The 27,886-nt window shown below is 38.3% G+C and overlaps 1 protein-coding gene across 5 annotated transcripts in view; it reads right to left on the reverse strand.

Annotated features, from left to right (window-relative positions):
* CDK14 (cyclin dependent kinase 14) overlaps nucleotides 1–27,886 on the reverse strand; it is a 555,862-nt gene that overhangs the window by 266,976 nt on the left and 261,000 nt on the right. For all 5 annotated transcript variants that reach the window (XM_031454861.2, XM_031454862.2, XM_010978019.3 and 2 more), the window contains one exon: nucleotides 2,069–2,163. In XM_031454861.2, coding sequence (XP_031310721.1) covers nucleotides 2,069–2,163 — 95 coding nt within the window. The remainder of the gene's footprint in view (nucleotides 1–2,068; nucleotides 2,164–27,886) is intronic.

The following is a 27,886-nucleotide window of genomic DNA, read 5'->3' on the forward strand; positions in this document are numbered from 1 at the left end:
CAGCTCTTCTTCCCCACCTCCCCAACTCTGATTTCAGAGAGTCAATGGAACATTTTACTTAAAAGCCAAACAAACTTCAGTTGTATCAACAAAAAGTACTTCAACAGAGAGAGCAGAAGGACAGGGGATGTATCTGCTAATACCAAACTGAATCACTATGCTGTACACCAGAAACTAACACAACATTGTAAATCAACTATACTTCAATTTAAAAAAAAAAAGGATAAAAGATGAAGTGAATAGAAAAAGGCAAACAAAGGCAGAGAGGAGATAGGCAAAGAAACACTGGGAAAGTAAGGAAATAAACGTGGAGTGAAGAATAGAAGAAGAGGCAAGGCAGGGCAATCATACACCATGAAAGACTCAGCATGCCTCATTCTCCAAAAAAGAACAGGTTAATCTGCGTGTTAGCTACCCCAGGGAAGTTTGGAATGAAATGTTGCCTGTAGAGTATCACTATTACGTAGTTTATTGAAGAGGACCCGGGATGTCTCCACAAGAACTGGGACCAGGGAGAATTTCACTCGCACAGACAAGAATGATTTTACAGGTCAGTCTTAACCAGTTGACAAATACTGCAGGACAGTGAAATTCCCTCCTTTTACGTGGCAACTTCCACAGAATATAAAATCATCAAATGACATCTGATTTGATATGCACAGTTTTAGACTCACAAATATGTTTAATTTTCCTTTTTAGATTTGGAGGACACATTTTCTCTTTATTTTGTTAGTTTTTCTATCACTGTTGCTGATTTTAGGGGCCAAACTATTTTTTCTTCCCTTTAATTTAATTATCCAATTTGAGGGAAGGGAACAAGGATATTTTTGAAATCTCTTTTGTAATGTTTTGTGGAAAAGTAGTCAAGTATACTAAGAAAAATCTGGATATAACTGAAATATCACAAGACATACTGAAAAATATGAAACAAAAATTCCAATTCTAAGTCAGCAAATACATTACTGACTCCAAAATCATCAACTGAACAAAAGAAATTATATTTGCATTGATGTGAATCTGCATCCATTCTTGATAGTCTGTAATATATGCAACTGCTCAGCTCTAGCTGTCCTTGTAGCCACATTACCATATTATTCAAATGTATCTATCATTTATATGTAAATAGACAAGATGAATGGCTTCTTCATAAGACAACAATTTTCAAGTGACAAACAGACATAGGCAGACATTAGCAAGATAAAAATGTTGGAAATATTCATTCTATTATATATTTTTAAGAAAAAAATGGACATCCTTTTAAATTGTTAAAAAAGTACTATGGTAATTACAAAATGGGGTCTTAATACATTCACTATACCAACAGCTATTCTTCTCAATAAAAGTCTTCACCAATGTTATTTGTGTCTTGTAAATTACACGCTCTTAGATCCATCTGTGAAAATTGGGATGTTAATTATTATGGTTACATTTCATGATTCCACAGTTAAATGCTGAAGTGGTGCTACACAAATACCATATGTTTTTCTAAGAGAAACGGAGAAAGATTAATTATGAGTTCAAGTCCAAGTCTCAACACAATAAGATCATTACATTGTGTGCTATGCAAATTTGAAGTTTTAATTAATAGCTGAAACAATGAATGAGGGGGAAAACTATGAAGCCTAAATTGTAAGTATCAGGCTTTTCTACACACACACACACACACACACACACACACACAATCCTAATAAGAATGCCTCTGAGAAACCAAGTTATAAATCCAATGAGAGAATAAAAAAACATTTATTATCAAAGGAAATCTATGAACTTCCTTTGATGGAGTGATCACTGACATGCTGTTAAATCTTATTTGGTAAACCTAAAAATTACAGTGTATACTAGCAACAAATAGGTTATAAACAGATAATATATCTGATGAAAATTCAACTTAATGTTTTTTCTGGATTTTTCTTTAAGATACATACCATTCAAAGTTATACAAAATTACAAGTCTTGTGTACTCAGATAAAATACTCACTTCAGTATAGCTACCTAAAGACAGAACTCTATGATAACACTGTAAGAATTTCATTCATATTTATAGAATCTGAATTCTCATTTTACTTACCACATATTCAAACACAAGTGTTAGCGTCTCCTTGGTGTGGATGATGTCATGAAGCAGCACTATGTTAGCATGTTTTAGTCCTTTTAATAGAGAAGCTGTAAAATAAAGTGGACAAAGAGACAATTTATCATGGGTAACAGCCACCTGATATGTTTCATTATCATTTTGGTACATCGTCAGATAAAATACATCTATTTTCCCATTTTCTAAGCCAATAACAATTCAGAATCAAGAGCACAGGAATAAGATTTTCATTTAGAATAAGTTACCTCTAATTATTTCATCTGTTATTTGTTATTAATCTTTAGTTACATTCCATTATGGTCAGATAATATCCTTGATATGATTTCAATTGTTTAAATTTGTCAGGGTTTATTCCATTACCCAGGGTATGATTTATCTTGGTATATTTGCCATATGTATGGAATATATATTCTGCTTATGTTGGTTGGAGTTTGATAAATTTTAATCAAACCATTGATTGATGGTGTCACTGAATTCTTCTCTATACTTGCTGATTTTCTGAGCAGTGGTTCCATCAATGACTAAGAGTGGGTGTTGATATTCCCAACTGTAACTGGGGATTTTTCAATTTCTTATTTGAATTCTGCCAGTTTTTGCTTTGTTTATTTTGAAGTTCTGTAGTTTAGTGTATATACATTTAGGATTGCTATGCTTTCTTTGCGAATTGGCCCCTTTACCAATATATAATGTCTCTCTTTAACCATGGTAATTTTCTGTAATCTGAACTGTTTTGTTTGATATTAATATAGTCACTCCAGCTTGCTTTTGGTAAGAGTTTATATGGTATATCTTTTATGTATTTTTCCTTTTAGACTACCAATATCATTATATTTGAAGCAAGTTTCTTATAGACAGCATATCATTGGGTCATGTGTTTTTTTTTTAATCCATTCTATCAACCTCTGACTTTTAACTGATATTTAGACCATTTATATTTAATGTAAACATTAATACATTAGGTCATCTATTATTTGAATCCATTTTTCCCTTAGGTAACTTGTAATTTAGTCTTCATTTCTGATTTGATTTTTCCTTTTCTTCTGTACTGCCCAGGAGTTTAATTAACTCTCTTTTCACTTCATTTTGGTTTTTGTCCATTTCTCCTCTTTTGTGTTTCAAACTCCAGGTGTTTTTTGTTTGTCTGTTTGTTTCATATACCCAAGAGCCTGAGTGAAAAACTTTAATTTAGATTAAAGTGTTGTGTATAGTTTTAATTTTGGAATTGATTTTTTGAAAAGGAATTTTATCAGCTGAAATGCAGTGATTCGTATTTTCAGTTTTTTACAACAGTTTTGTATAGATGTTGGCTACTTCGTTCTATTCCTATTCATTGAATAAAGTGGGTTTCTTGAGAGCCCTCTCTTCCATCAGTTCTTCTCTTTCCTTTGCAGTTTTTATGGATGGTGCTAGTGGAAGAAAGGGAAAGGGTTTAGGGTGTCTAGTTTATTTTTCATTTCTACAAGATGCTTAATTTTTCCCTTTTCTTTCCTCTCATTGTCATGTCTTCAAAGTGTACCTCCTTTCCCTACAGGTCTGACTTGTTCCCAGAAGCAATGCTACCCAACAGCTGCCAGTTCCAGTCCCACTCACTTTTGATTTCCTTTCTCGTAGTCAAGTGCTGTGAACTACATGGAGTCCCAGGTTTCTCCTTCTGTTACGATTTTGTCTGTGCTCCATCTAATTCGTCCATGCCCCTGTACTCTTTTTCACAGTCTCTAAAACTTCTTAAGCTTCCCTTGCATCACTTTCTGCAATCACAAGCTTGTTGCTGTCTCCTAATGCTCTTGAAGGTGTGAATCATGTATGTTTTCATTTGCTCTCTCCGTTGGATTTATTAATTTGGCAGGAGCATGAGTGGGAAGAGGCCATCCTTCATTGTCCTCCAAACCCTCCATCCTAGATCAAGGTCTGATACATAGTAGCAACTCAATAAATTTACTGAATGTCATTCATTTAGGTTCTCCATTAGCTATATATGTCAGGGGTCCATCTATTTCTTGAATGAGAAAGGGGCCTGTTGTCATCTAGAAGTTCTTCTTAAGTTTGATCTACTCTTCCTTTTACTATGAGACCAGTACTAGCCCCAGACCTCAGTCTGGTGACAGATGACACTCATTTTCAACACAAGGCCCCTCCAAAACCCAGAGAAGACCAGCTAATAATGTTGCCAATTTCAAGATCTGGCAAGGCGCAGCTGCTTCTGCCTCTCAAATTCCATTCTTTCCCTTTCCTTTGCATTAAAAAAAAAAAGGAAAGCAACAACCCCCACCCAATCAGACGCACTGTAACACAGCTTATCTCAAAAAAAAAAAAATTAAACTAGTTAAGATTTCAGCTTTTTAATTAATACCACAAAGGACATAACCAGGCCCCTTTCAAAAAATATTTCTGTAGAATTTTCTCCCTATAATGAATTGTGGAAAATGGAATGGCAGGGTAAAAAGACATGAACATAATTACAAGACAGTATTTATTAATTAAATAATAAGTGGATTTAGATCTTTCTAACTTCATGTAAGAATAAAAGAACCATAAAAGATGGATAAAATATATAGAAAAATAATGTAGCATGAAAGTAATCCATTTTATCAAATAATCAAAACCTTTATTAAATAAATTTGAGCATTTTATATAAGAGCATGTATTAATTTAAGGATAAACTCTTCTTTTTCAATAAGACCAGAAATAAATAGAATTATTTCCCCCTACACCAATGACCATTCAGGTAGAATACTCAAAGAATAGAAGCATCTTCTACCATTGTTAATTATTTAAATAACACTATATCTTCAATTTGGGGTTTTGGTATACAGCCTGAAGAGAAAAAAGAAATGGTTTGCACGTGTTCTTTCAGGAACTTGTAATTGTTCATTTATTCATCAAATATTTATTGAGAAATTAGTTACTGGCACTGGTGGCCCTGGACCAACCTTGAACCCTTGATACTCGATAATATTGCAAGATTACCTCTCTTTAAAAAGAGATTTATAACACCAAGCATGAACCCTCTGCCTTGAATTTTTTTTTTTTTAACTTTTTCTCCATTACCACCTTTCTTCTCTCACCAATTAGATCTAACTGGTTTCTCATTTCTCAAAGTAACGTCTTCATGCCCATCATTTTCCATTGGGTTTTTCTACAATTTCAAGTCTCTGCTGCTATTTATCCTGGGGAAAAACTACTGTTTCCTGACGGTGATCAATATTATAGAAAAGAGGCATGTCATTTTTTACATGATATTTTTGACCATTTCTACATAAAGATGCAAAACCTCCAAATTTCATTCTCTGAATTATTACAAATTTTAGATTTCTAATATATCTTACTACACATTTTAAAACACACTACCAGTTAAATAACTACCGATATCTGCATCTGATAGCAAGCCCTTTTTCTTTTGAGATTATCATAATGAATTTGTATTCGGAAAAGGCTGAAGCTACTAATTTCAAAGCTGATGGCAGAAAAATGGCACTGAAGGGCAGAAAACCCTGCACGATCTCTACCAGCATCAGGCTAAGTGACAGACCTGACTAACCTGGAGGCTGCCAACACAGCAGCCTCTCCTCCGAGCACCGTGCCAGGTACTGTCATTCCTGCTGTTACCAAAGCAAGGGAGTCTCCTAGGCTGCCAAGTCAGTCCAGTGATTAACACCCACAGGTCCCAGAGCCAATGTGTCTCCGTTTTCAAGACAAGCACTGTCAAAATAATACTCCATGTAATCCTAATAATATCTCAAATATACTACATGTTATTTTCTTATCGTTTATATACAAAACAAGTCCTATAACACGAGTGTTAGTAATTCCAGCATGCTTGGTTTCCCCACAAGTTTTAAGCAAACATATGGCAAACATTTTAAATTCATTTTACCAGTGAGGCTTGAAAAGGTACAATTGTACATGACGTAAAAGACTTGTAATTAAGGTTGAGGGCAAAATTCTAACAACAGTTTTGGGGCTGTGATGTCGAAACAAGACAAAAACAAACACTGTTGCTCATCAAGATAACTGCCTCTGATAAAGTCCCAGTAGGACAGGAAGACACAGGGGTCCTCCTTTTGCTTGGCAGCAGGATTCAGATACCCACTCATCAGCCATATCGAAAACTTGACCTCCCACTTTCAGAATAAACAGCCTAGGTTTCCACTCAGAGTTGGAAGAGATAAATTTCACCCAGAATGCCAGTCTTATCATGATTAAAATAAATTTTGAGGTATAGAAAAATTCAGAGTATGTTCATTTATCAGGTTCTCACTACAGTGGTTATTTTAAAAAGCAATGTTAATAAGGAAAAGATGAACAAAACCCTCCTTTACTATTTCAACTAGTCTTCTAGGTCATTATTTGATATCCCATTGGTAGGAAAGGAGCGATCACAAGTAAACACAACCCATCCTTTCCTTAGTTTCTGGAAAGAATTAGTGCATTCACATTTTCCTCTCATCTTTTTTATGTGTTTTCAGTGGAGTAGACTGACGGGTCTATGTGACTTTTGTAGAAGACAAAGATTATTACCTATTAAACTCAAGAAGCCAACCATATTTCAAGCTACAACCACGTGAGACATAAACTTTTTCTTCAAGCCCACAGCTTGACAGCTCTCTGGGCACTGAAATTCACTTTATACTAGAAACACTATACTTTCTGTCTTTCCTTACTTTCAATGAGAAGTTCTCTCTCACTTACTTGTCAGTGGATTCTGAATATTTTCATAGCAAAAATTTCCTGAATGGAAAAAACTTGAGGGCAAACAACAACCAAAAAATACACAAAGAGAAAAGACAGAGTGCTTGTTTAACTGTGTCTGTGCCGAGCAGGTGATCTAGACAGAGAAAGGAACTTGTGTACACCCTGAAAACTTATGCGCAGCTCCACGTTAAGGTGTACATGATTCTGGAAGGCACGTTGCTTACTGCAGCTACGTATGAGGAGAAAGATACAGTTCTACTCCATTCTGGACCTCCCTCTTAATGAGATCTAATCTGATAAAAAATGCGCACGTGCGCGCACGAACACACACACTTCTAAGTGAAAAGGTGAGAGAATCAGATTAAAAAACTGAATGGTATCTTTGATTCCATTTTTGCGTTTTCTATTTTTACACACATACATACAAAAGATGAACTCTGTTACAGGGAAGACGACACAGCTAACCCAAAACACAACGGTAAAACAAATATGGTGTCATATAAACTTAACTGAGCTAAAAATCACATTTTGGATATAGAGACATGTTTTTTGTTCACCATGTTTGTTGTCCAACTGTTTGAAGACAATACAACAGGTTAGGAATACTTCACAAATATCACGTAAATTGTTTTCTATCCATCAAAAAGTCTACTGTTTTTATTTGCTCCTTAGCTGAGTTTTTCTTTGTGGGGATGGACAGAACTTCAATCCCACTGTATATTCCTCCTACTCTGCTCCCCTCTGAATTTCCCCAACGACACAATACTGGAAATTACAGCCTCAACCATTCCCTCTGCCATCAATGCCTGTGTATCCACCACTTGACTACTGGCAAAGAGCAGTCAGCTGGGGGCAGTTTCCACCCTGCAGCCTCACACGACCACATCAACTGCTCACTAAATCACTCAAAGAACAAATTCTTCTAACAGTAGAGCTTAACCACATGAAACTGCCAATATTTGACATTTCTGACCTATGAACACAGCAATTTCCAGTGGCTCAACCTAATAGAGTTTACCTGGTTCAAAGCAATTTTAACATTTTCACATATGCATTGTTACTTTTACCACTGTTAGTATTCAAACCAATTAATCAGCCAAAAAATGGCCAAGAATTGAGTCTGCGTGAAAAAAAAAAAAAAAAACAGAAGAATCTGTTCATTAAACTATAGTTATAGCTGAGGGGAAGGATATAGAAATAAGTACCTTTCTACAGCATCTGAGTTATTTATGATAAACATATGTTCCTTTTAAAATAAAAGAGATACCTGGAAAAGTTCTTTATTACAGTGGATTGGCTAAAGAGAACTAAACACTGTAGAAGACATACCAATGTTTAACCACACAATTAATGTCCAACTATGATACAGCTACAATAATGAGTTATTATAACTACAGTGTTATCCTTCACTACTAATCCCTCCTCACTAAGGAATTAGTGCAAATCCTTGCATTGTACGGGTCTCTCTTCTTACCCTGGAACAATGCAGGCCCTGTATCAGCCTCTCATTTGCACTCATATCACACGTTAATCCAAAATGTTGAAACTGTGTCATCTGGTTACTTCCCTGCATTAAGATTAATTCACTCACTGCAAAGGAGTCCTAGTTTTGTCTCTGATTACTCCCAGTTGAACCTGTAAATGACCCACCAGATGCCTTTCCACACTCTAGCTAATCTTGTCCCTATTTGTCACTGGAAAGGTCCACATACGTCGCACATGTCACTAGTACATGAATGCAAGCCGTGGTTCTTCTCAAATGTAAACGTCTTGCTAGTAACTTCAGCAGAAACAAATCTTGCCAGGCAATGGGATTGTAGGTGTAGAGGTTATGGTCCATGTACTGTCTTTAGGCAGGAAAGAGACAATTTACAAGCTGAGGGTTAACTAGAAGAGTTGGTAACAGAAGATTTTTTTGTCTGGCTATAAAAACTAGGTTTAAAAGCTGTTAGGCAGGAGGACGGAATAGCTTAGTGGTGGAGTGTGTGCTAAGCATGAACGAGGTCCTGGGTTCCATTCCCAGTACCTCCATTAAAAAATAAACCTAATTACCTGCCCCTTCAAAAATAAATAATAATAAAATCTATTAGGCAATTTACTTACACTATTTTGCACTTTATTACGGTGGGTTGCATGTACAGTCAGTAAGAATACTACAAAGTATGTAGTAGTAGTAGTAGTAGTAGTAGTAGTAATAATAATAATAATAATAATAAAAAAGGCGGTGTGGCACCAAGCACCTCACGTCTTCTGGTTAAGAAGAATAAACGTTTATATCAGAAGAGCGATCTCTGTTTGACTACACTTAAACAACCTCTCCTTACATGAAAGTATGTGAAGAGCTATTATTGCATTCTTTTACAAAACTAAAGACAAATCTAAAGTTAGAAAATTTATTCCTTCCCATGGCTGCAAGTCTCAGTGCCTAATGGTCTGCACACAGAACACTTGACTTTGCAAGACACCAGTCAAGGGGTGGGGCACTGTCAGACTCCTCCACAAAGCATGGTAATTCTGCAGCATATTTCCAAACACAGGAGACTCTACCCCCTCCACCTCCACAGTCACAGGTGTTTGTCAAAGTATGGTCCTTCAGCCACCTACATCAAAGTCAACTTGTGTGCCTGATACCAATGCTAATGCAATAGGCCCTATCCCAAACCTACCAAATCCAAATTGATGGGAATGGGACCCAAGAATCTTTCAACAAATATTTAACAACTGCTATGTACCAATTACTAAGCACAGGGGAAACACAAACTGCTGTTCCCATGAAACTTGTATTCTATATTTCAACCAAGCTTTCTATTCAATTCTTACAAATCCTAAAATTTGAAAATCACTGTTATGTTATGGTTTTGATATGTAGGTATAAGTAACACACTCATGGTGTGTGTGTGTGTGTGTGTGTGTGTGTGTGTGTGTGCGTGCACTTAGTTACACTGCAATCTACTCACTGTTCCACAAGCAAATCAACAGAAACAAGACGATCTATTCATTTACCTAGTATCTACTTCTGTCTGTCTCTGTCTCTGTCTCTCTTTCTGTGACATGCACATACATGTACACAGCCATTGAGATAGATTTCACTGAAAGATATAAAGTCATGTGCTAGAAGGCAGAGAGAATTCTTCATTCTGAAAATTTGATGATATTTTGAGGTGTGCCGGTTTTTTCCTGTTCATTTCAAAAACCCCAAAAATGTGAGCTCGTATTTTCAATATGAATGAAATGTTGATAAGGTCATGGTTAAACAGCCTTTTCAATCTGGCCTTTTCAATCCATAACAGTTAAAGTCTTATGTAAAATGCTTGCAGTAAGATCTGCCTCAGAACCCGTGCTTTGATAAACAAACACCATCAGCAGATCTGGGGATACTGTAAACAGATTATGAGCAAGGAAGGAAGAGAAGTGAAAGACGACAAAAAATGAATATGAATCTTGGTTACGGTTCATTCCCATCCTTGAATGTCCTCTGAACTGAAATTTCAAACTTAATACCACTTCATTTGACTGAATAACAAAGTCAAAGCTATAAAAATTACAAATCAGAGCATAACTCAGTGGAAAGTGCACAGCCCCAGAGCACCGTGTTTCACACAGTCAACCTTCAGGCAGTCACATCATCTTCACTCCTCTCCCCATGACAAAATACAGCCGACTGTCCCTAGGCCTGGACAATGCCTTGAAATCCTCCATGCTGCCTGTAATCAGTGGTAGCCCTGGTGGGACCCCAAGTTCATCTCAGCCAAGTGAGCTTTGCCACTTCTGGGAAGGTTGCTAATATGAGTCCCACCTTGCCCTCCTCCCTCCAGCACTTACTCCTGCTCAGTGTCTTGATGTTCAGTTGCTAGTGACACAACGCCTGGTTCGCTCCAGCACCACTGAAATGTTCAGGAGTTTTACAAGGTATTTAGTAAGAAAAGCACTGGGGATTCAGTCAGAGGTTGCCTTCCAACATTCTGACCAGCAGGACTGACAAACCCCCATTATCTCTGATGCTCTCACCTCTCTTCTGCTTCACATTCTCTTGGCTCTGGCAGCATTTGAAGGAGACTTTTCTATATTTGGAAACACACAAAAGCAAGGGAGGAAAACAGACATACCTATAAAGAGGAGGGTGACAGCTCAAGTGTTCAGTGTTCAGAATCCTATGATGATAATAAAACTGTTTATGCAAAGTCACATGGGCAAAATGCTATGTAAGCAGTTTGGGGAGAGGTTCCTCCCAATCTTTTCTGAAAAGAACGTTCTAAGCCTCTTCTACACTAGATAAGTCACTTCAGTAAAAAAACAGTAACTTTTAAAATTTCTATTAGTCTCACCTTTTTTAAAGTTACTGCCTACTTGTCAGAAACTGGGAGCATCTTAGAAGTGCTAGATTTCATGCAACGTATCACACAATTGCTTAAGATAAAACATTCATCTACTGTGATAACTATATGAGTCAAGGAAAAGACAAGTTGTACATTGTATATTTAATGTTTCTAAATTATCAAGGTAACTTCAGACTGTTACTGTAGTTAAAAAAAAAAAAAAGCCATTCAAGAGAATGACAAAGGAGAAGAAAAACAGTACTATGGGCTCCAACTTTCTAGGAAATGTGTACCTCTATCTCCACCACTGCCAACCAGAGAAACAAGGGAGGAAACTGTCTAGCTCCTGACACTTTGAGCCTCAAATGTTGAGCCTCGACGGTTGAGGGCTTTTCTGTTTGTTTGTTTGTTTTTAATGTCTCTGCAAGGCACACTTATGACTGGTACTGACAACAGTTCCCGCTCATACAACCTGCCTTTCCACACATGAAGGCAACTCCTGAGAACTATGGCAAACATCCACCTATCAATAGCGTTACTGTCATTCTCTCAAATGGGTTCTACCTCCTATTGACCCACATTTCCCTTTTTAATAAAATTTCATCTTGTTTCATATACACCATTCACACATGCATATACATGCACACATATGTAACATCTTAGTGCATTAAATACATCTCTGTTTGACTTAACACAGGGTGACTGGGTCATGATGCACAGCTGAAATAGTCCTCAGAGGATGTCAAAGCCAACTGTCATCATCAACAGCATCTAACTCCAACCCTTCATTTGACAGCTGAGGAAACTAACATACAGAAGTTTGACCACAGGATTCCAACCCTGGTCTCCTGACTCCTGATACAGGAGGATTCTGTTTCTATAATCAAAATAAGCAGTATCTGCTCTCTCCCTGTCTTGATTTTTCTTATCTTCATTCCTAGTATTTTGCTGTGATCATGGTTTACCTTTATCTTCATATCTTTCCATGTGCAGAGGGCAGAAAAACCTAAGCTAAGAAGACTAGGGCATCAGACATTACAGACATATCTGCACAAAGCTCCACCTGCACCATCCCCACCTGGAATAAAGACGTTTCAAAAGAAAGTAATAAGAAGAGAGCTAGAGGGGAATTGTTGTTCAAACTGGCTTTTTAAAATTGCCTTTATCTGATCAAGTCATTTCTCTTCTTTAAACCTTTCAACAGCTTCTTAATAGGGCTCACAAGGACCCGCACAACACGGCTTCATCCAGAGACTCAGCTCCTCCAACTCCCAGCTATCCTATAAACCCCAGCCATACAGGGCTTCTTGCAGATCTCCATTCACCATGTCCTCCCAGACCTCTCTGGGATGTTGTCTCTTCTCTTCCCTCTCCCTCTAAGTCTCAGACACTCCTACCATCTCTTCAGATCTTAACTTAGCTATCATTTCCTCAGAAGTCTCTGCTGACCTCCAAGGCCCAAGTTAGAAGCATCTTGTCAGTCCCTCAGCACCGGGGGTTGTCCTGTCCCAGTGTCATAATTACCTGATGACCCACCTCCATCTGTCAATATCCCCCACTCAATCACGATCGGTTCTTGCTCCTGCTGTGCTCACAGCACTCAATTCAGTGCTGAGTTTATAGAAGATGCCTATTAAGTGCAGCTTGAGTAATGCATACATGAATGAGAAAAACAAAATCCTTAAATAATCTTCCATAAATCACCACAAGCAGCATAATTCCTAGTATTGCTCTCTGCTGAGGATTGGTTATCTTACTACAATGTGTTTAGTTCAGTCTGCATATATTGATCAAAATAAATCCATTTTCAGTTTTGTAATAACTCACCAACAACACTGAGGCTACACATTTCACTGACTTTAGAAAGAAGCAAAGAAACATCTTACAAGGATGTCATTAGGAGTTTTCACAAGTAGATGAAATGCTGTGTTCTATTGCTATAACTTTTAAAGGTATTCTTTTATTTCTATTCATATTTCAGATTATGGAAAGATGGTAAAAGGATTGTTTGAAACTGTAATTTATTTCTGAAAGCTTTTGTAAGAAACTAAAATTATACCCTAACATTTTACCCAGCATGAGATAAGCTGACAAACAGTAAGGTAGTATCAATGAGAAAAGGAAGATGTTCTCAACCATATGTTAAGTCAGATCCAACCCACAGACTTGGCTTGTTTGGCCTGTGCAAAGTTTTAGAAATTTATGAAGTATATAAAAATCACAGGATTTCACATAAAATGCACACCTTTGGCTCTTCTAGAAAGAACAGATGTGGGTAAAAGTTGTGTGTCTGGAGCTACACAACTGGTCTCTCCCACAAGACATCACTGCTATAGTCCCTGGTCCTCCTCGTCCCCCTAGTCACTGAGGCTCTTTCAGCCGTTATTTAATGGACCCCTAGTTTGTGATCCTGAATAAATACTTGAGTTTCATGTGTAAAAGTCGAACATCATTCTGATCGCATGAACTAAAGTAACAATCGTGAGGAAACTGGAAGTGGCCAACTCAAAGTGAGTTTTATGAGTCCCACAAGCCAATAAAAGAGTAAGAAAGGGGACTAGAAGGAGAACAGGAAGGAGTTGTTACTACAGGAAAATCACAATTCCTATCAAACAAGAATAGGCTGAAATGAAGTTATATCCATTTCAAACTGTTCATCTCAAATCCCCAATGAGACTCACTAGGTGGAATAGGAACCCATTGGGGTTACTAGCATAGGACTTTTTTTTTAAATATTATTTTGAATAGAGGTTCATTGACTGAAAGATCTAAACAAATCTTGGAGAACATTCAGTCCAACTGATTCACTTTTTCAGACAGAATACTGAATAAGAGATGCTGTCAAAAGCCATACAGTTTGGTATGTCGCTTCCCCTCTCTAGCCCTTTTTCTCCAATTCATTCTCAGAGACTGAGAAAAGATGTCAGGTAGGCATTAAACGTCTGATATTTACATCGGAGGAAAATGAGAAATGAAGGAGGAAAATGAGAGATGAAGAAACAAAATGTACTTATTCAAAGTAGCAATAGCAAGCCCATGGCCAAGCTGGGCCAAAAGCCAGGTCTGTGGTTCCCAAACCATTATGCCAGGATTCTACCCATAAAACTGCAGAGTTTAAAGTCTAAGAGACTACAGGAAACACTTGTGCTGGCCTGACAGCCCCCACCTCAATGCACAGACAAAAAGGACTGAATGGGAAGGAGGGTAGTTACCAGGGAGGAAACCTAAAGCCTGAAACTCAGAGCAAATAAACCCAAACAGTATTTCATATTGACAAGGCTGTAAGGAAATAAATACACTCGTACACTATTTGAAGCCAGATGCTATTGGGGTGAGAAGGGAGATTGGCCAACATCTATCAAAAATTAAAATATTTCTCATAGCTCTGAACCACCATTTTTCCTAGGAATTTATAGACAGAGATATAAAAATAAACAAAGTTAATAAGAATATTCACTTCAGTATTCTTAATAAACAGTGAAAGTTTTAAAACAATCCAAACTGCCCATTCATTGTGTTCTGGTTACATAAAATATGGCACATTCATATAACCAAAAAATTATATGGCCATTAAAAATAATGCAATAAGTCTAATAAAAGTACTAATATAGAAATGTCTAAGAAATATTTAGTGGGAGAAAACATCAAATTGAAAGTAGTCTGTATTTAAAAGGGAAGTGGAGGGGGTGGAAATACTCCAGAAGCTATGAAGGGAGGTTACCTGTGCTGAATCACACTGGGGTCAGGGGATGAAGTGAGGGTGGAGTGGTGGTTTATTTTTGTCTCATATTCTTTATTTAAATTTTTAACTATATCATCTATTATTTTATATTATAATTGTAGTTAATAAAAAATTAATGAAAAATATTTTCAAATTCTTTTTGTTCTCTACTTTCTTCTTAGGCGGACTTCTCTTTAACAAACTACTTATTCATTCATTTCTTCAACTAACATTTATTGAATGCCTATAATCTGTTGTGATTATCTAACCCTGGAAGATGTGGAAAGATACTGTAGGTTTTGGAAGACCTTTAAGATTTTACTCCTCCAACAACACAAGCCAAAATCATACTATGTGTAGGTCAGCTGTGGAGTAGACAAGCATCCAAGAGCAACTCCATATTGCTTGGTATGACCTGCCTAAAGAAACATTTTGATAAGTACAATTACTAGCTCTGCTTCTTTAAGTAAGATACAGCAACTGAACCAAAAATAAATAAGTATCCTTGCCACCACCTCTTCCAACTCTTCCCCCCAAAATCTCTGATGGAGTCTTAGAAGAAAAGAGAGTAATGAGAGATAAGGGTCTGTTTGCTCCTTCTCCAGTCACATATAACAGCTTTTGGAAAATGGGCCAGCCAGAAGGAAAACTGCTCCTGACAAAGGCTAAGGGGAGAGAAAAGGTAGAAGTGGCAGGAATGGGTCTATCTAAAGGTTGGGCTCCAACATGAGACTGCTGGGTACCATTGTGGTTATTCAGACAATGCTCATTTCTTTTCCAATGAATCACCTCATAAAAACCAAGGCAAGCAATGGGTCTACAACCAGGTGATGACTGATCACACCTACAGCTGGCCACACCTATTCCCTGCCCAGATCACAGTCCTAAACTACCATGGCATAGGAGTCTGGGCAACAGATGTGCTTGTGTCTTTGTCCTCATTTTCCTGCTACCTCCATAAATAAATAATTTCTCTGTTCCTTTCCAGCACCTGAGGCACTGCTCAGTTTGATGGAAACATGCAGGTGAGCTACTTTCGGCACCGAGATGGCCTTCTGTCAACAGTCTTGGAATATTCTAGAGAATGTTCGCAACAGCACAGACTGTGGCACCTCCGAGAAGAACCGTACCTAGATCCCCACTTTAAGTAAAACTTCTGTACTCAAGTGGGTGAGAAGAGACACACACATAACTTTGCTACACAGATCTGCCTAAGTGCCAGGAAAGAGAAATAACTGAACAACTGAAATGCTGAGGCACTGAAGAGGAAGGAATGCTAACTCCCTACTGGAGCCAAGTGTGGAATCACATAAAATAGGTATCAGATGACTGCTCTAGAAGAGCCTACAGATGTGCTGTAAGAAGACGGGACATTCTAAGCTCAAGGAACTTGAGTGCAGGGAAAGAACAAGAGTCATAAATGAGGAAATATTATGCAGTTTATTTTGGCTGGAAAACAAAGTGTCTGAAGGGAAGTCATAGGGACAGGTCAGAGACAAAGGTTTGGGTCCCCATAACATTTGTATATTATTGTGCACAAAAAAGAAGGGGGTGAAACAGGACCTGCACTTCTAGAAGATTTATCCAGCAGGAACAGACAGAACAGACTGCCATCTGAAAAGAGGGATTCCTTTCACATAAAACTACCTACCTATTCTAGCGACAACTTGACAGAACAGCTGTTAATGGATAGAACCAGATTCTCACCGCCATCCTAGCTCAGTGACATAACAGTGTCACCAAGGGGAGAAAAACAATTCTTTTTATTTTTTCAGAAAAATTCACATACATATTTTACTGCCTGAAATGAAAATGTACATGTCTAATAGAGGGTTAGCACTGAGCGGTGCCTATTGCTTGTCAAATAAATAATATAATTTGCTACAAGTCTTATGAGTAGGTTTGTTGGGAATGTGTTCAAATGAGTGGCACCAGAAAAGAGAGCTACAAAAACAATTTTCACTTGCCTACACGTCATACATCTGAAATTAGACATACTTTTTCCTGCTAGTTTTAAATTACCACTTTTTATTTGAAGAAAAATAGATTAGAAAAGGAATTCAAATAAGGAGATTACTCAGCTTGCTGATGGAAATTTCACCTAGAAAATAATGTTTCCATTTAATGATTTTGAAGGATGAAGAATATAACGAAACCTTTAAAACAAGTGGGATAAAAACACCAACATCAAGAGATGTTTAACTAGATTTAAAGTAATTTCTATCATTTAAATACATTCAAAAATGTAGAAAATGTGGCTTTAGAACACAGAGATGTATGTAGTGCAATACTTGCTTAGAAAATGTTATGAGAACATTCATTCATTCATTCATTCTGTAAATGTTTACTGAGTAACAACCATAGGAGAGGCACTGGAGACACAGCAGCAAGCAAAAGATGAAAATAAACAAAAATCCTGCCCTCATGATGCTTATATTCTGGTGGGGAGAGACAACCAAAAGAAAAAGGCAGAAGAAAACAGGAAATGGGTTTTAAAAGTTTGTTAGAGTTTGATAAGCACTAAGGACAAAAATAAAGGACTTCCATGCTTGAGTTTCTCTCTCTTTCATTGCTGGGCAAGAACAAGGGAGCATTTAGCCACAGGCTGCCATCTGTGACTGACCTAAGGCATGTTGTCTTAGAACAAACTAAGGAGAGAGCTGCACAGAAATGCGGGAGGGGGTGTGGTTATAACAAGGCATCAGGGTCCCACCTTTCCTCTGGACTTCTGGCTCTGTGAGATAATATATTTCCTTTTCATTTAAACCATTTGAGTGAAGGTCTTCTGTGATCTGCCACCAATAACATCCAACCAGACACCTAAATGGCACTGAGACTTTCTCATCCCTCATGTGTTGACTTCAGAGAGGGTTAAGATCATGTGAACCACAACCTGGAGCCTAGAAATGAAACCCAAGCATCATTCCTACCATCTCTTTGAAAATTTGTGCATATGAAATTTAAACACAAGCCAGAAAATAAAGAATTTTTTATATAGAATTTCTAAGAAGATAATTAGGGTTCATCCCTCATTTTAGAGAGACCAAATCCCAGCACACAAACTGAGAATCCTTGCCTCCTAACTTAAGACCAGTGCTCTTTCCACTGTTTTAGATGAACACCAGCTGAAAGGGAGCTTTCAGATTATTCAGACCAAATCCCTCATTTTGTAGACTAAAGCTTGAGCTCCTGGGAAGTTAAATCCCTTGGCCAAGTTCACGGTTTATCAAAAGCAGATTTTGAACTCGCCTCTCCTAATACCCAATCTTCACTACACTTCCACAGGCCAACTGCCTCCAAGCTCCAGTATTACTGCCCACGCAATTAGAAATTAAAGTGCTTTTCTAATTTTTCAAAATCTTTCTGCCCGAACATGCAGAGCCTGGCATTGCTCTGTTGCTCTGCTATATGCCTTTTGCTAAGGGCCCTCCAAGGCTCAAAAGGAATTTTTTTTGGGGGGGGGGGGGGATCCATTACATTTTAAACTACAAAACCCAAATCATAACTTGGTAGCTCTTTGAAAAGAAGATGGAAACTCTTACCTTTTCTTGACTGAAAGCTTTCAGGATGCCATAACAACAGAAGACTGGCAATCGGATATAGTTCAGTAAAAATTACACCATCCTCTACACATCGTAGTCAAAAACTTCACTACCTGAAATACTACAGGAGCCATCCCAATTCTCTCCAGGCTACTGGATCTCCCTGTACTGTGCCTTCACAAGGATTTTTCTCCCTCTGTTCATGAGGTGGGCTTTGGCTTCCAGACCATAAAGTTCCTAAGAGGCTGCCCCTGACCCTCTCAGGCACAGGGGAACTCTCTTCACTTTCAGGGACCTGGGTCTCTGCCTCAGGCAGCATCACCTCAGATCTGAGTCCAAAAGTCCCCCACCACCATTTTAACACTCAGGAGAACAGACCTTCAGTCATGTTCACATCCAGGATCTGTTCATTCAGGAATATGTTTAGATGTGTTGTTTTTCCTAACAAGGATTATGCTTAAAATTCAGAACAATACAGACATCTCCTATATATATGAGGTCAACCTACCCAGATATAGTTAATTCCCAGGGGCTTAAGAAAGTCACCATCAATTAACTTTACAGAATAAAATAATCACATCATTAATAAATTTTCTGAGAAAGCCACAAAATTAATCTTAAAATATCAACATAAATCACTACTTTTAAAATTGAAACTTGCATTTCTGTGTGTGACAAGTATATATGACTTACATTAAACTATAAGTATGTACTTTTTGAAGGAAAAAAAAGGACTGAGATTAATGATTAGTGAACCAAAATATCAGAGCCGAAAGGGAAACAGCATTATTTGGTGTCAATTTTGTGCTTATATCAAATTCATATGACCTCTAAGCAAATATCAGTAGCTCCTATTCTTGGTGAAGAACGTGTACATTTAAGGAGCTATTATAATTTCTCTCATCTACTTAAAACAAGCAAACTAAGTAATTAATAGCAGAGCACTCCTTGCAGTAGAGTAACAACACACTGGTCCCAATAAAACCAAGTGAGAAAACAAGCATCACTGCGGAAAATCTCTCTGATAAAAGCAACACTAGCAGTAAGACTGGTTTTCCTAAGAAAGATCTGCACAGCAACTCAGCCAAGTGAACATGTTTCGCCTTAAGCTGCCTTCTTTCAAGTTCTTCACAAAGCCTTCACATGAGTCCCACATTAACTAAGTACTTATGGGAATCATTAGACAAGAATAAAGAAAATGAAGTCAGATACCTAATATTACTGCCAAAACATCAAATGATAGTTTCATCGGATCACGATGGCACCTATAAGAAAATATATAACAAAAGGTGCTAGATTTGGCTAGTACATGTTAAGAATTAGCACTATCGTAAGTCAAAAGAACATAGGGTCACATAGATCTGAATTTGGCTCTGGTCTCTACTAGCTTGGGAGTTTGCTCAAGCTCTTCTTTGTCTATAACATGAGGATAATAATATCTATGCCATGAGAACACTACAAAGGCTACCTGAGGACATGGGAAACACCTAGAACAGTATTCAGCATGGAGCGGGGGGCCACGCCATAAAAACTACTTTCCTCCTTTCCCTAAGCAGGTGTCTGGATCTACCACAGGGATAAGAAGTACCCTCAATTAACCACAATCCATCTTCGGATCCTCCCAGCTCCCTCCGTCCCAGTGGGGAAAGCTGATAACTACATATGTACCATGAAAACACCATCAGTAAGTGCTACTATAAGACATTCCGAAACAGAGGCAACTAAGCAGCATGTTCAGTTACCACAAACATTTAACAATACTCCATCAGACTTCCATTTTTAGATAACAGACTTTATTTTTTAGAGTAGCTTTTAGGTTTGCCGAAAAACGAGAAGAATGTTCACAGGGTTCCCACAGACCCTTTCTGCTCCCCCTACTTCCCACGGTTTCTCCTGTGGTTAACAGCTTGCATTAGTGTACTACATTCTTTATATCTGAAGTACTATTGATCACTAGTATTAATAAAAGTCCATAGATCATGTTCACTCTCTGTGTTGCACATTCTATGGGTTTTGACAAATGTGTCCACCACTACAGTATCACGTAGAATAGTTCCACTACCCTAAAGATCCTCTGTAGTGCCTTTTATTTTTTAAGAAGGAATAACATGTTTTATTCTGATTATGAAAGTAAACTGTATTCACTGCAAAAAAAATTTTTTAACAGTTTCAGAAAGTAAAAAGCAAAGAGGTCTACCACAATCCCAGCTGGTAGAAAACCACAATTTGGTGCTTTCCCACCTTTTTTTCTCTATATGTCTATATACGTGTGTGTGCGTGTGTGTGCATATATATATATGCGCACACACGCACACACACACATATATACACATAGTATTATATATATAAATGTAGTTGTGTGTGTGTGTACTGTCTTCTATCGTCTCTTTATTCACTTGCATTTTAATTTAAACAGACATGTCAATAAAAAAGGAAAGGAAAATCGTTTAGAATTTCTACAGTTTTCGTTAAATCTTTCAGTGGAGATCAGTTGTAGTTCTTCAATATATGAGAATCCATTTGTTAAGGGGTCTAACTCAGTTTGAATTCATACAACTCTTCAGAGCTTCTGCACTGTCCTACCCTGATCTCAGGCCACAAATTACTGTATTGTTTCCAATTCCCCACCCACCAGCCCTGCCCCAACAAAGCAAGGTAATGGGAGAAACCACAGTTAAAAGACAAGTAATTATCTGAATTCCTGATCTCCCTGCCTTCCTACGTCCTAACATATCAAAAGGTGTCTATAATTAATTTTAGGAGAGTGTCCTGTTTTAATTGTTCTGTTGGATACTTTTGGCAAATCACTAGAAGTCTTTAAAGAAAACTAAAAGCCTTCTTCTATTCTTATTTTTAAAGATCATAAACTCCAAATTCTACAGTTCAAAATGACAAGTAAGACTTCAGTTTCATTCATCCCTTGGTTCTTGAAAATCACTCTGCCAATCTCCCCAGTGGGATAACTGCACCCACTATCTTTCTCACTCATTTAAAAGAAAACGGGGCTTTGAAAGCAAGATAGGATGTTGCTAGACTAGGCAAGATAGGAGAAAAGAACATCTTAGCTTGAAAAGTTGACAGCTTCCAGTGATAGTGACACGGTAATAAGACAGTCAGTCCTTCTTAGCAGGAAAACAGATGTAGCCTGTCCTCTGAAACAAGTTATTTCCAGCCTCTCATCCATCTATCCTAAAGTTTAAATGACAGTCAGCCTAACTCTCACCCTTCATTCTTTTTATAGCTTTCCAGTTGTCTACAGTAGGCACACAATAAGTGTTGGCTGCACTAAACTGAATGTCCCAGCAAACAAACCTCTGCACCGGTACAGAAAGGAGGGATGAAGAATCACCATAATGCTAGGAAACAATTTCAAAAAGGGCAAAAATTCACTATCCACCAGCGCTAAGTAACATATTTCACTTTGATTCTGAATTAAGCTCTATTGTCTGTAATATATTATTTCAGTAAAACCAGTGGTTTGTACCAGCTAAGTGAAAGTAAGCACACGATCACGGATGCTGTCTGGAAGAAGTCTGAAAGATGACCGTGTTTGCTTCTCATACGTAACGTATAAGATTTCTACAAGACCTTTCTAAGACTCCTGAGACACAAATCTTCCATTCATTTCTGAATCTTGAGAAATGCGCCACAGCAAGTAGAGCACTGCATTCTACGGAAAGAGAACAGATAGGGTGGGAGGAAGTAACCAAACGGGCTTTCCTGCTTACAACCTTTTGTTACTAGAAAGCTATCTTGCTGTGGATTCCACCAAGTGGAAGTTCATTATCACTAATGAATCTCTTTGTAGGGAGGCGAGGGGATAAGCATAGCAGGAAAAAGCACGGGGTTAGAACTCTGGAGACTGAGCCAGAGTCTCCATTCTCCACTATCAGCTATGCAACCGAGGGTAAGCCAGTTCACCTTTGGGACTTGATTCATTTCCTCACTTCTTAAATGAATGGTGAGGACCAGATCTCAACATTTTTTCATCCAAAATTTCTACAAAACCTTCTCACTTGATTTGCCAGCGTATCTGCCACAGCCAGGAGAATTCTGATCAGTATTGTGTTCTGTAATTTGTAGTATGGAAACACCAGGCACACCGCACATGTTTTTCCAGACAACACATGCTTTCTTCTCCCCACCACAATTTTGACATGCAACCTACCTCAGGCTTGAATATCACTACACTAAAAGATGTTCGATTTGCTTTCTGACTCTAATGTTTTGAGAATCTGGAAATCTACCATTCATCCAACAAAAGCCAGGCACATCTTCCAACCAGAGATGGTGTCCACACATCCCTCTGAATCTGTCTGCCCAACTGCCCTGAGTGAGGTAAGCAGGAACAAAAAGCCAGAACCCAGGAGCAAAAGTCAAAGAAGGACAAGCTCTCTGGGCTTCCAAATCCATCTCTAAGACTGTGAGCCAACACACCTTTCTCCTCAACACATCCAGTCTTTGACTACAAACCCAGAGAGCAGCAGAAAGATGGGGTCTTTGATTGGAGAGAGGCAGTTGGCCCATCTGTAGCTCTCTCTGTGTAATCTGTGAAGATTCTGATACCATGTTCTAACATACTTAAGCTCATCATTCTGCAGCCTAGAATTTTATTTCATTTGTAAATATTACTAAAAAATATTGTAAGGTGAGGGATGGAATAGCTCAGTGGTAGACTGCATGCTTAGCATCCAGGAGGTCTTGGGTTCAATCCCCAGTACCTCTGTTAATAAATATATACATAGTATTAGTACAGCACATCCAAAAACAAACTCTCCACGGCCTAGAGACTCTTTCACATAAACCTTGCACTTGGTCATAGTGCCCAGGAATAATCATTGCTCTGCAGTCCATAGGACTGAAGGAAAAAGGCTCCGTTATTTCATTAAACTCAAGAACAGAGTCCATCTAGGGACCACAGGAAAGCACCAGGTGTCCAAGAAACCCCTGAAATGTGTGCTAATTTTTACAATTTTGTATTTTCCTGATGCGGAAAGGTTGACTCAAGAGTCTGCAATCCAAAAGAGGTGAACAGTCTATTTGCTGATCATGGTTGGAGAAACACTACACACTACACAAACACACACACACACACACACACACACACACACTTGGTACTGTACTAGTACTATGTTACTGTATGTGACTCAGTAGGAGGTGAGAAAGAGGAAAGAGGCAGGAGGAGAAGTTAAGGAGAGCAAGCAGTAATAGGGGAAGTACTTGCAGTGTGATAGTTTCATCTCACATTTATACAGCACTTTGTTGTTAACAAGTTTGGACTTTGTAGATTGTCTTGTATAGAGTCTTCCGCATAAGAGATGCATCTATATTCAAAGTCTCTGCCATCCATTGCTCCTGCGGAGAGCAACATGAATCACCTCTTCTTTGACTGCCTTCCAGCAAGTGTCTGTTCCTTCTTATAACTTAACACTTCTCTTTCTACTAGATCATTCCCATCAAACATAGCCTAGCATCATCTACAAAAGTTCCTCCTTGTCTCAAGTTCTTCATCCCACCCCTGCCACTTAACAATCCTTAACCGTTTCTCAGTTACATTTCAGAAATGCTACTCCTTGTTGACTCCTCTGATCCACAATATAATACGGCATCCATCTCTTTCATTATTTTTAGTCAATTTCTGTCTCTTAAAAAAAAATCCGACAAAATTGAATACTGTCTACTTCCATGTTTTTATTCTCCTGTTTATCTTGTGCCCCTAACCCTCTTCTGTCACCTTTGCTTCTTCATTCTTCCCTGGCTGACTTCTTAACACTGGGCTCTGTCCTGAGCCTTCTTCTCTGTCTAAATTCACTCGGTAGGTGATTCATCAATTTCTGTCGCTTTAAAGACCATCTCTTCACTAATAAATCTCCAGTTTTTCCCTGGGGCCTGGGTGTCTCCTTGAGCACTAACCTTACACGTCCAGCTGCTAACTAGACATCTCAAATTGGGTGACTAACGAATCCTTGATTTCCTCCAGATCTGTCTCCAAACCGGTCATTTTTACAATGTATCACATTTCAGTCAATGCTAAGCAAGTAAAGCCCAGGAGTTGGCCTTGATTCCTAGTTTACTCTTATCCTTTGGATCAGTCCAGCAGTTAGATCTATTAGTGGTACCACCAAAAATATATCCAGACTCCGTTCACTTTCTCCATCTCCATACTATTACCCTAAGTTAAACTACCAACATCTTTCCTCCTGGTCTACTAAAAGTACAAAGGCAAAGTAGTCTTTTAAAACTTAAATCAGGTTATACCATTTCCCTGTAAACAAACAAACAAAACCTTCAATTTCTTCCCAATTACCCCAATGGCTTCCCATTGCACTCATAACAAAAGCACAGCTTTTTACACACAAGGTCCTACCTTACCTGACCTCTCCCTCTGCCTCAGTTTCTACACTTGAGCCTCCAGGCTCACCTGCTTTTTACTAATCTTCAAACAAGTCAATCTATAGTCAGACATAGTCCTATTGTTTTAACAAACAAAATCTATGTGATAACCAAGGCTTCGTTTTCAGAGAAAACTTAACAGTATTGTTAATTAATAGGTTTTTCAAAGTAATTTCTAGTAAAACATATTAATTACATATGCCAAATGAGAGATGCAAAGTAGAAATATAATGACCTCTAATTAATTCCACCTTATTTTCAGATTATTTACTTATAAAAGCCCTTACAATAAATTTTAGAAAGCCACCGATCTTTTTGACCATAAGACTAAAAGAGAACAAGCACCAACAGCTAGTAATTGGCCTCATCACCACCAAGGGGTCTTTCAATCACCGCCTGAATAGTTCATAACAAAGCAATTGGGTAAAATAGTAGTCTCAACGGTTTTAAATTGTTAAGATAATGAGAACTACTGTGCAAGATCCAACGTTCACATCCTTAAGGAATTTGAAAGGAGATGCAACTTAAATTTATAAATTTACAAAGGGTTGTTTGTTTTCACAACCAAAACAAATTTAACCTAGTGACTGGGTCTATTTTTAAGCCCTTCTTGAAAAATCTTACTGGCTTTGGGAGACAAGTAGAGGGGAGGACTTAACATTATATGCTTGGAAGTCAAACTAATGATTTGTACACTAAAATAAGTCTCGCTTTACTAGTCAGACTGTCTGGTACTTTTCTACCCACACTCCCTAATCCACGAATAAATCAAGGACACCCAACCCACGCTGTCTTACCTAGACTTCCCTCTATTCACCTCAGTCAAATAAACAAAGTCAACCCCATTACACTGTCTAATTATGCCATTCCTATTCATTTTCATTTGCTAACTAGATACAAGCATCTTGAAGGCAGAGACTATGAGACTATGTATCCCTTACAATTCTTGTTCTGCTGCCAGAACAGAGGTTTCAAACATCAAAACTTAACGGATGAGATCCCTGTTCCTAAGCTGCAAAGATTCTGATTCAGCACAGCTGGGGTGTGTGTGTGTCATGGACTCTGTGTGGAACCATGCTCCCAGTCCCCCCCAAGGGATTCTGATTGTGGAATGTTGGCGAATCACAGCTCAGAGCCCTTACACGGTGCTAATGTCATGGCCAGTTTGACTAAAGGCTTCACAAATTTTAGAACATGACTGAGATCTGAAATGAAACCAGCCTGTGAAACAGAGAGTGGTGGAACTGAAGAAGCTGAACAATCACCCAGGCCTAGTGACTGTGATTCATGGTCTCCAGAGATAAGACCAGGGCAGAGTCGAGAGTGGAGAGCCGACACGATGGACAGAAAGGTGAGGGCTGGAGGGATGGGAAGCAGATGGCTCCAAGCATCAGAAGAGACCGTGCAGGTGCCACCAACAGCTCTAGAAAGTTCACCAAGTCCCAACCCATGTGACCTTTCTCATCTCCACTGACTGCCCTAGAGATAGTAACCCACTACTCTGAGCACCATCCTCTAAAAGAACTTCTTCAAAGCCTTTCACAGAAGTTCCTCTCATGACCTACATTCTGAAGCTGAAGTATTTTTATCAAATCTGATCTGAGGCCCACATCTGCTTAAGATAAAGTAGAGGACAGTGCTTCAGGCACCATAGAGCACTGTTCAAACATAAGGGCTGTTTTTATCCTCAATGATACTTCAATACTTAGCAACACATTTTTTTTCATCTGAGGTGATATTTTAAAAATTCAAACTTATTTAAGGGATGTCCAGGTATATATTTTAAGCACTCATATTAAATACTAGATATTTTACTATAAATTACTCTGTATGTAAAGTGACTTTCCAAAAAAAAAAAAAAAACTATAAATGGCAATGTCTAAAGCACATTCCATGCTGAAGATAACGAGTTACTTCAGCAAGCCCAAGCTCTCCAACAATTTCAGGTATTCCATTTGATTCTCAGCTTTGTGCTACACCACTAATTTTATTTCTTGTTTTATATAACATAAAGTACAAGGGAAAACTAAATCAGTCAGCTGAGGGCCCACTGACAAGTGTTTCAATCAGACTCTCTTATGTGTAGCTTACAAAAGACTCCCTACAGCTCCTTCATCACTGGCAAGGGGTGCAAGCAGCAAGGGAGGTGGGGAGGAAGGGTACTGGAGTAAGTCAAGGGAATCTCAGACCAGGAACTGAAATGCCTCACAGAGACTTGAACTCAGATCAGTCCATCATTCACTCAATCAATATTTTCTGAGTGTTTCCTATGTGTCAAGCACTGGGGATGCAGCTATAACTCAGGCACAGCCCTCACATATATTGGACTTTCATTCTAGTGAGAAAGCCATTCATTCATTCATTCATTCGTTCATTCACTCATTCAGTACATTGTATTACAAGTGTTACTGAACACTTACTAGTGGCAGGAACTATTCTAGGTGATGTGGTTACAGTAATGAACTTGTAACAATAAACAAACAAATATACAGGACAATGTCAGCTATTGGTGAGAACTACAAATAAAAATTAATCAGTAAGAGACCAAAGAATGCTGGGGACTAGGGTATAGTGCGGGAGGAGGTGACAGGGAAGGAGTTTAAATCAGAAAGGGTGATCACATATACTCCCTGCATATGCCTCTGAGGAGGCAATCTTTGATGTGAGGGGCATGCTAACATTACAGGGCAGAGAGCTGCAGGAAGAGGCACCGTAAATTCCAAGGTCCTGAGGTAGAACCTCAGGTCAAAGAATAACAAGGAGGACATTCTGGCTAAGGCTACTGATCAGACATGAGGTTGGAGAGAAGTCAGGATCTAGGACATACAGGTAAAGAATCTGGATTTATCTATTCTTATTAAAGCTACTGGAGGGTTGACAGTGGTACATTAACTCTCTGATTTATGTTTTAGGATCTTTCCAAGTACTGTGTGGAAGACAGAGTATGGACAGGAGTGGGGGTAATGTGGAAGCAAAAAAACCCCAAACCAACCAAGAAAAAAACCATCAAGAGGCTATTTAACAGTAAAGCTCAAGCTAAAGTAATGGCAGCCCAGGAGGTGGTGAGAAGCTGTCAGATGCCAGGTCTGTTCTGCAGGTGGAGCCAACAGAATTTATTGTGGAAGGTGAG

This window comes from Camelus dromedarius, chromosome 7 (assembly GCF_036321535.1).
Source record: "Camelus dromedarius isolate mCamDro1 chromosome 7, mCamDro1.pat, whole genome shotgun sequence".
Lineage (NCBI taxonomy): Eukaryota > Metazoa > Chordata > Mammalia > Artiodactyla > Camelidae > Camelus > Camelus dromedarius.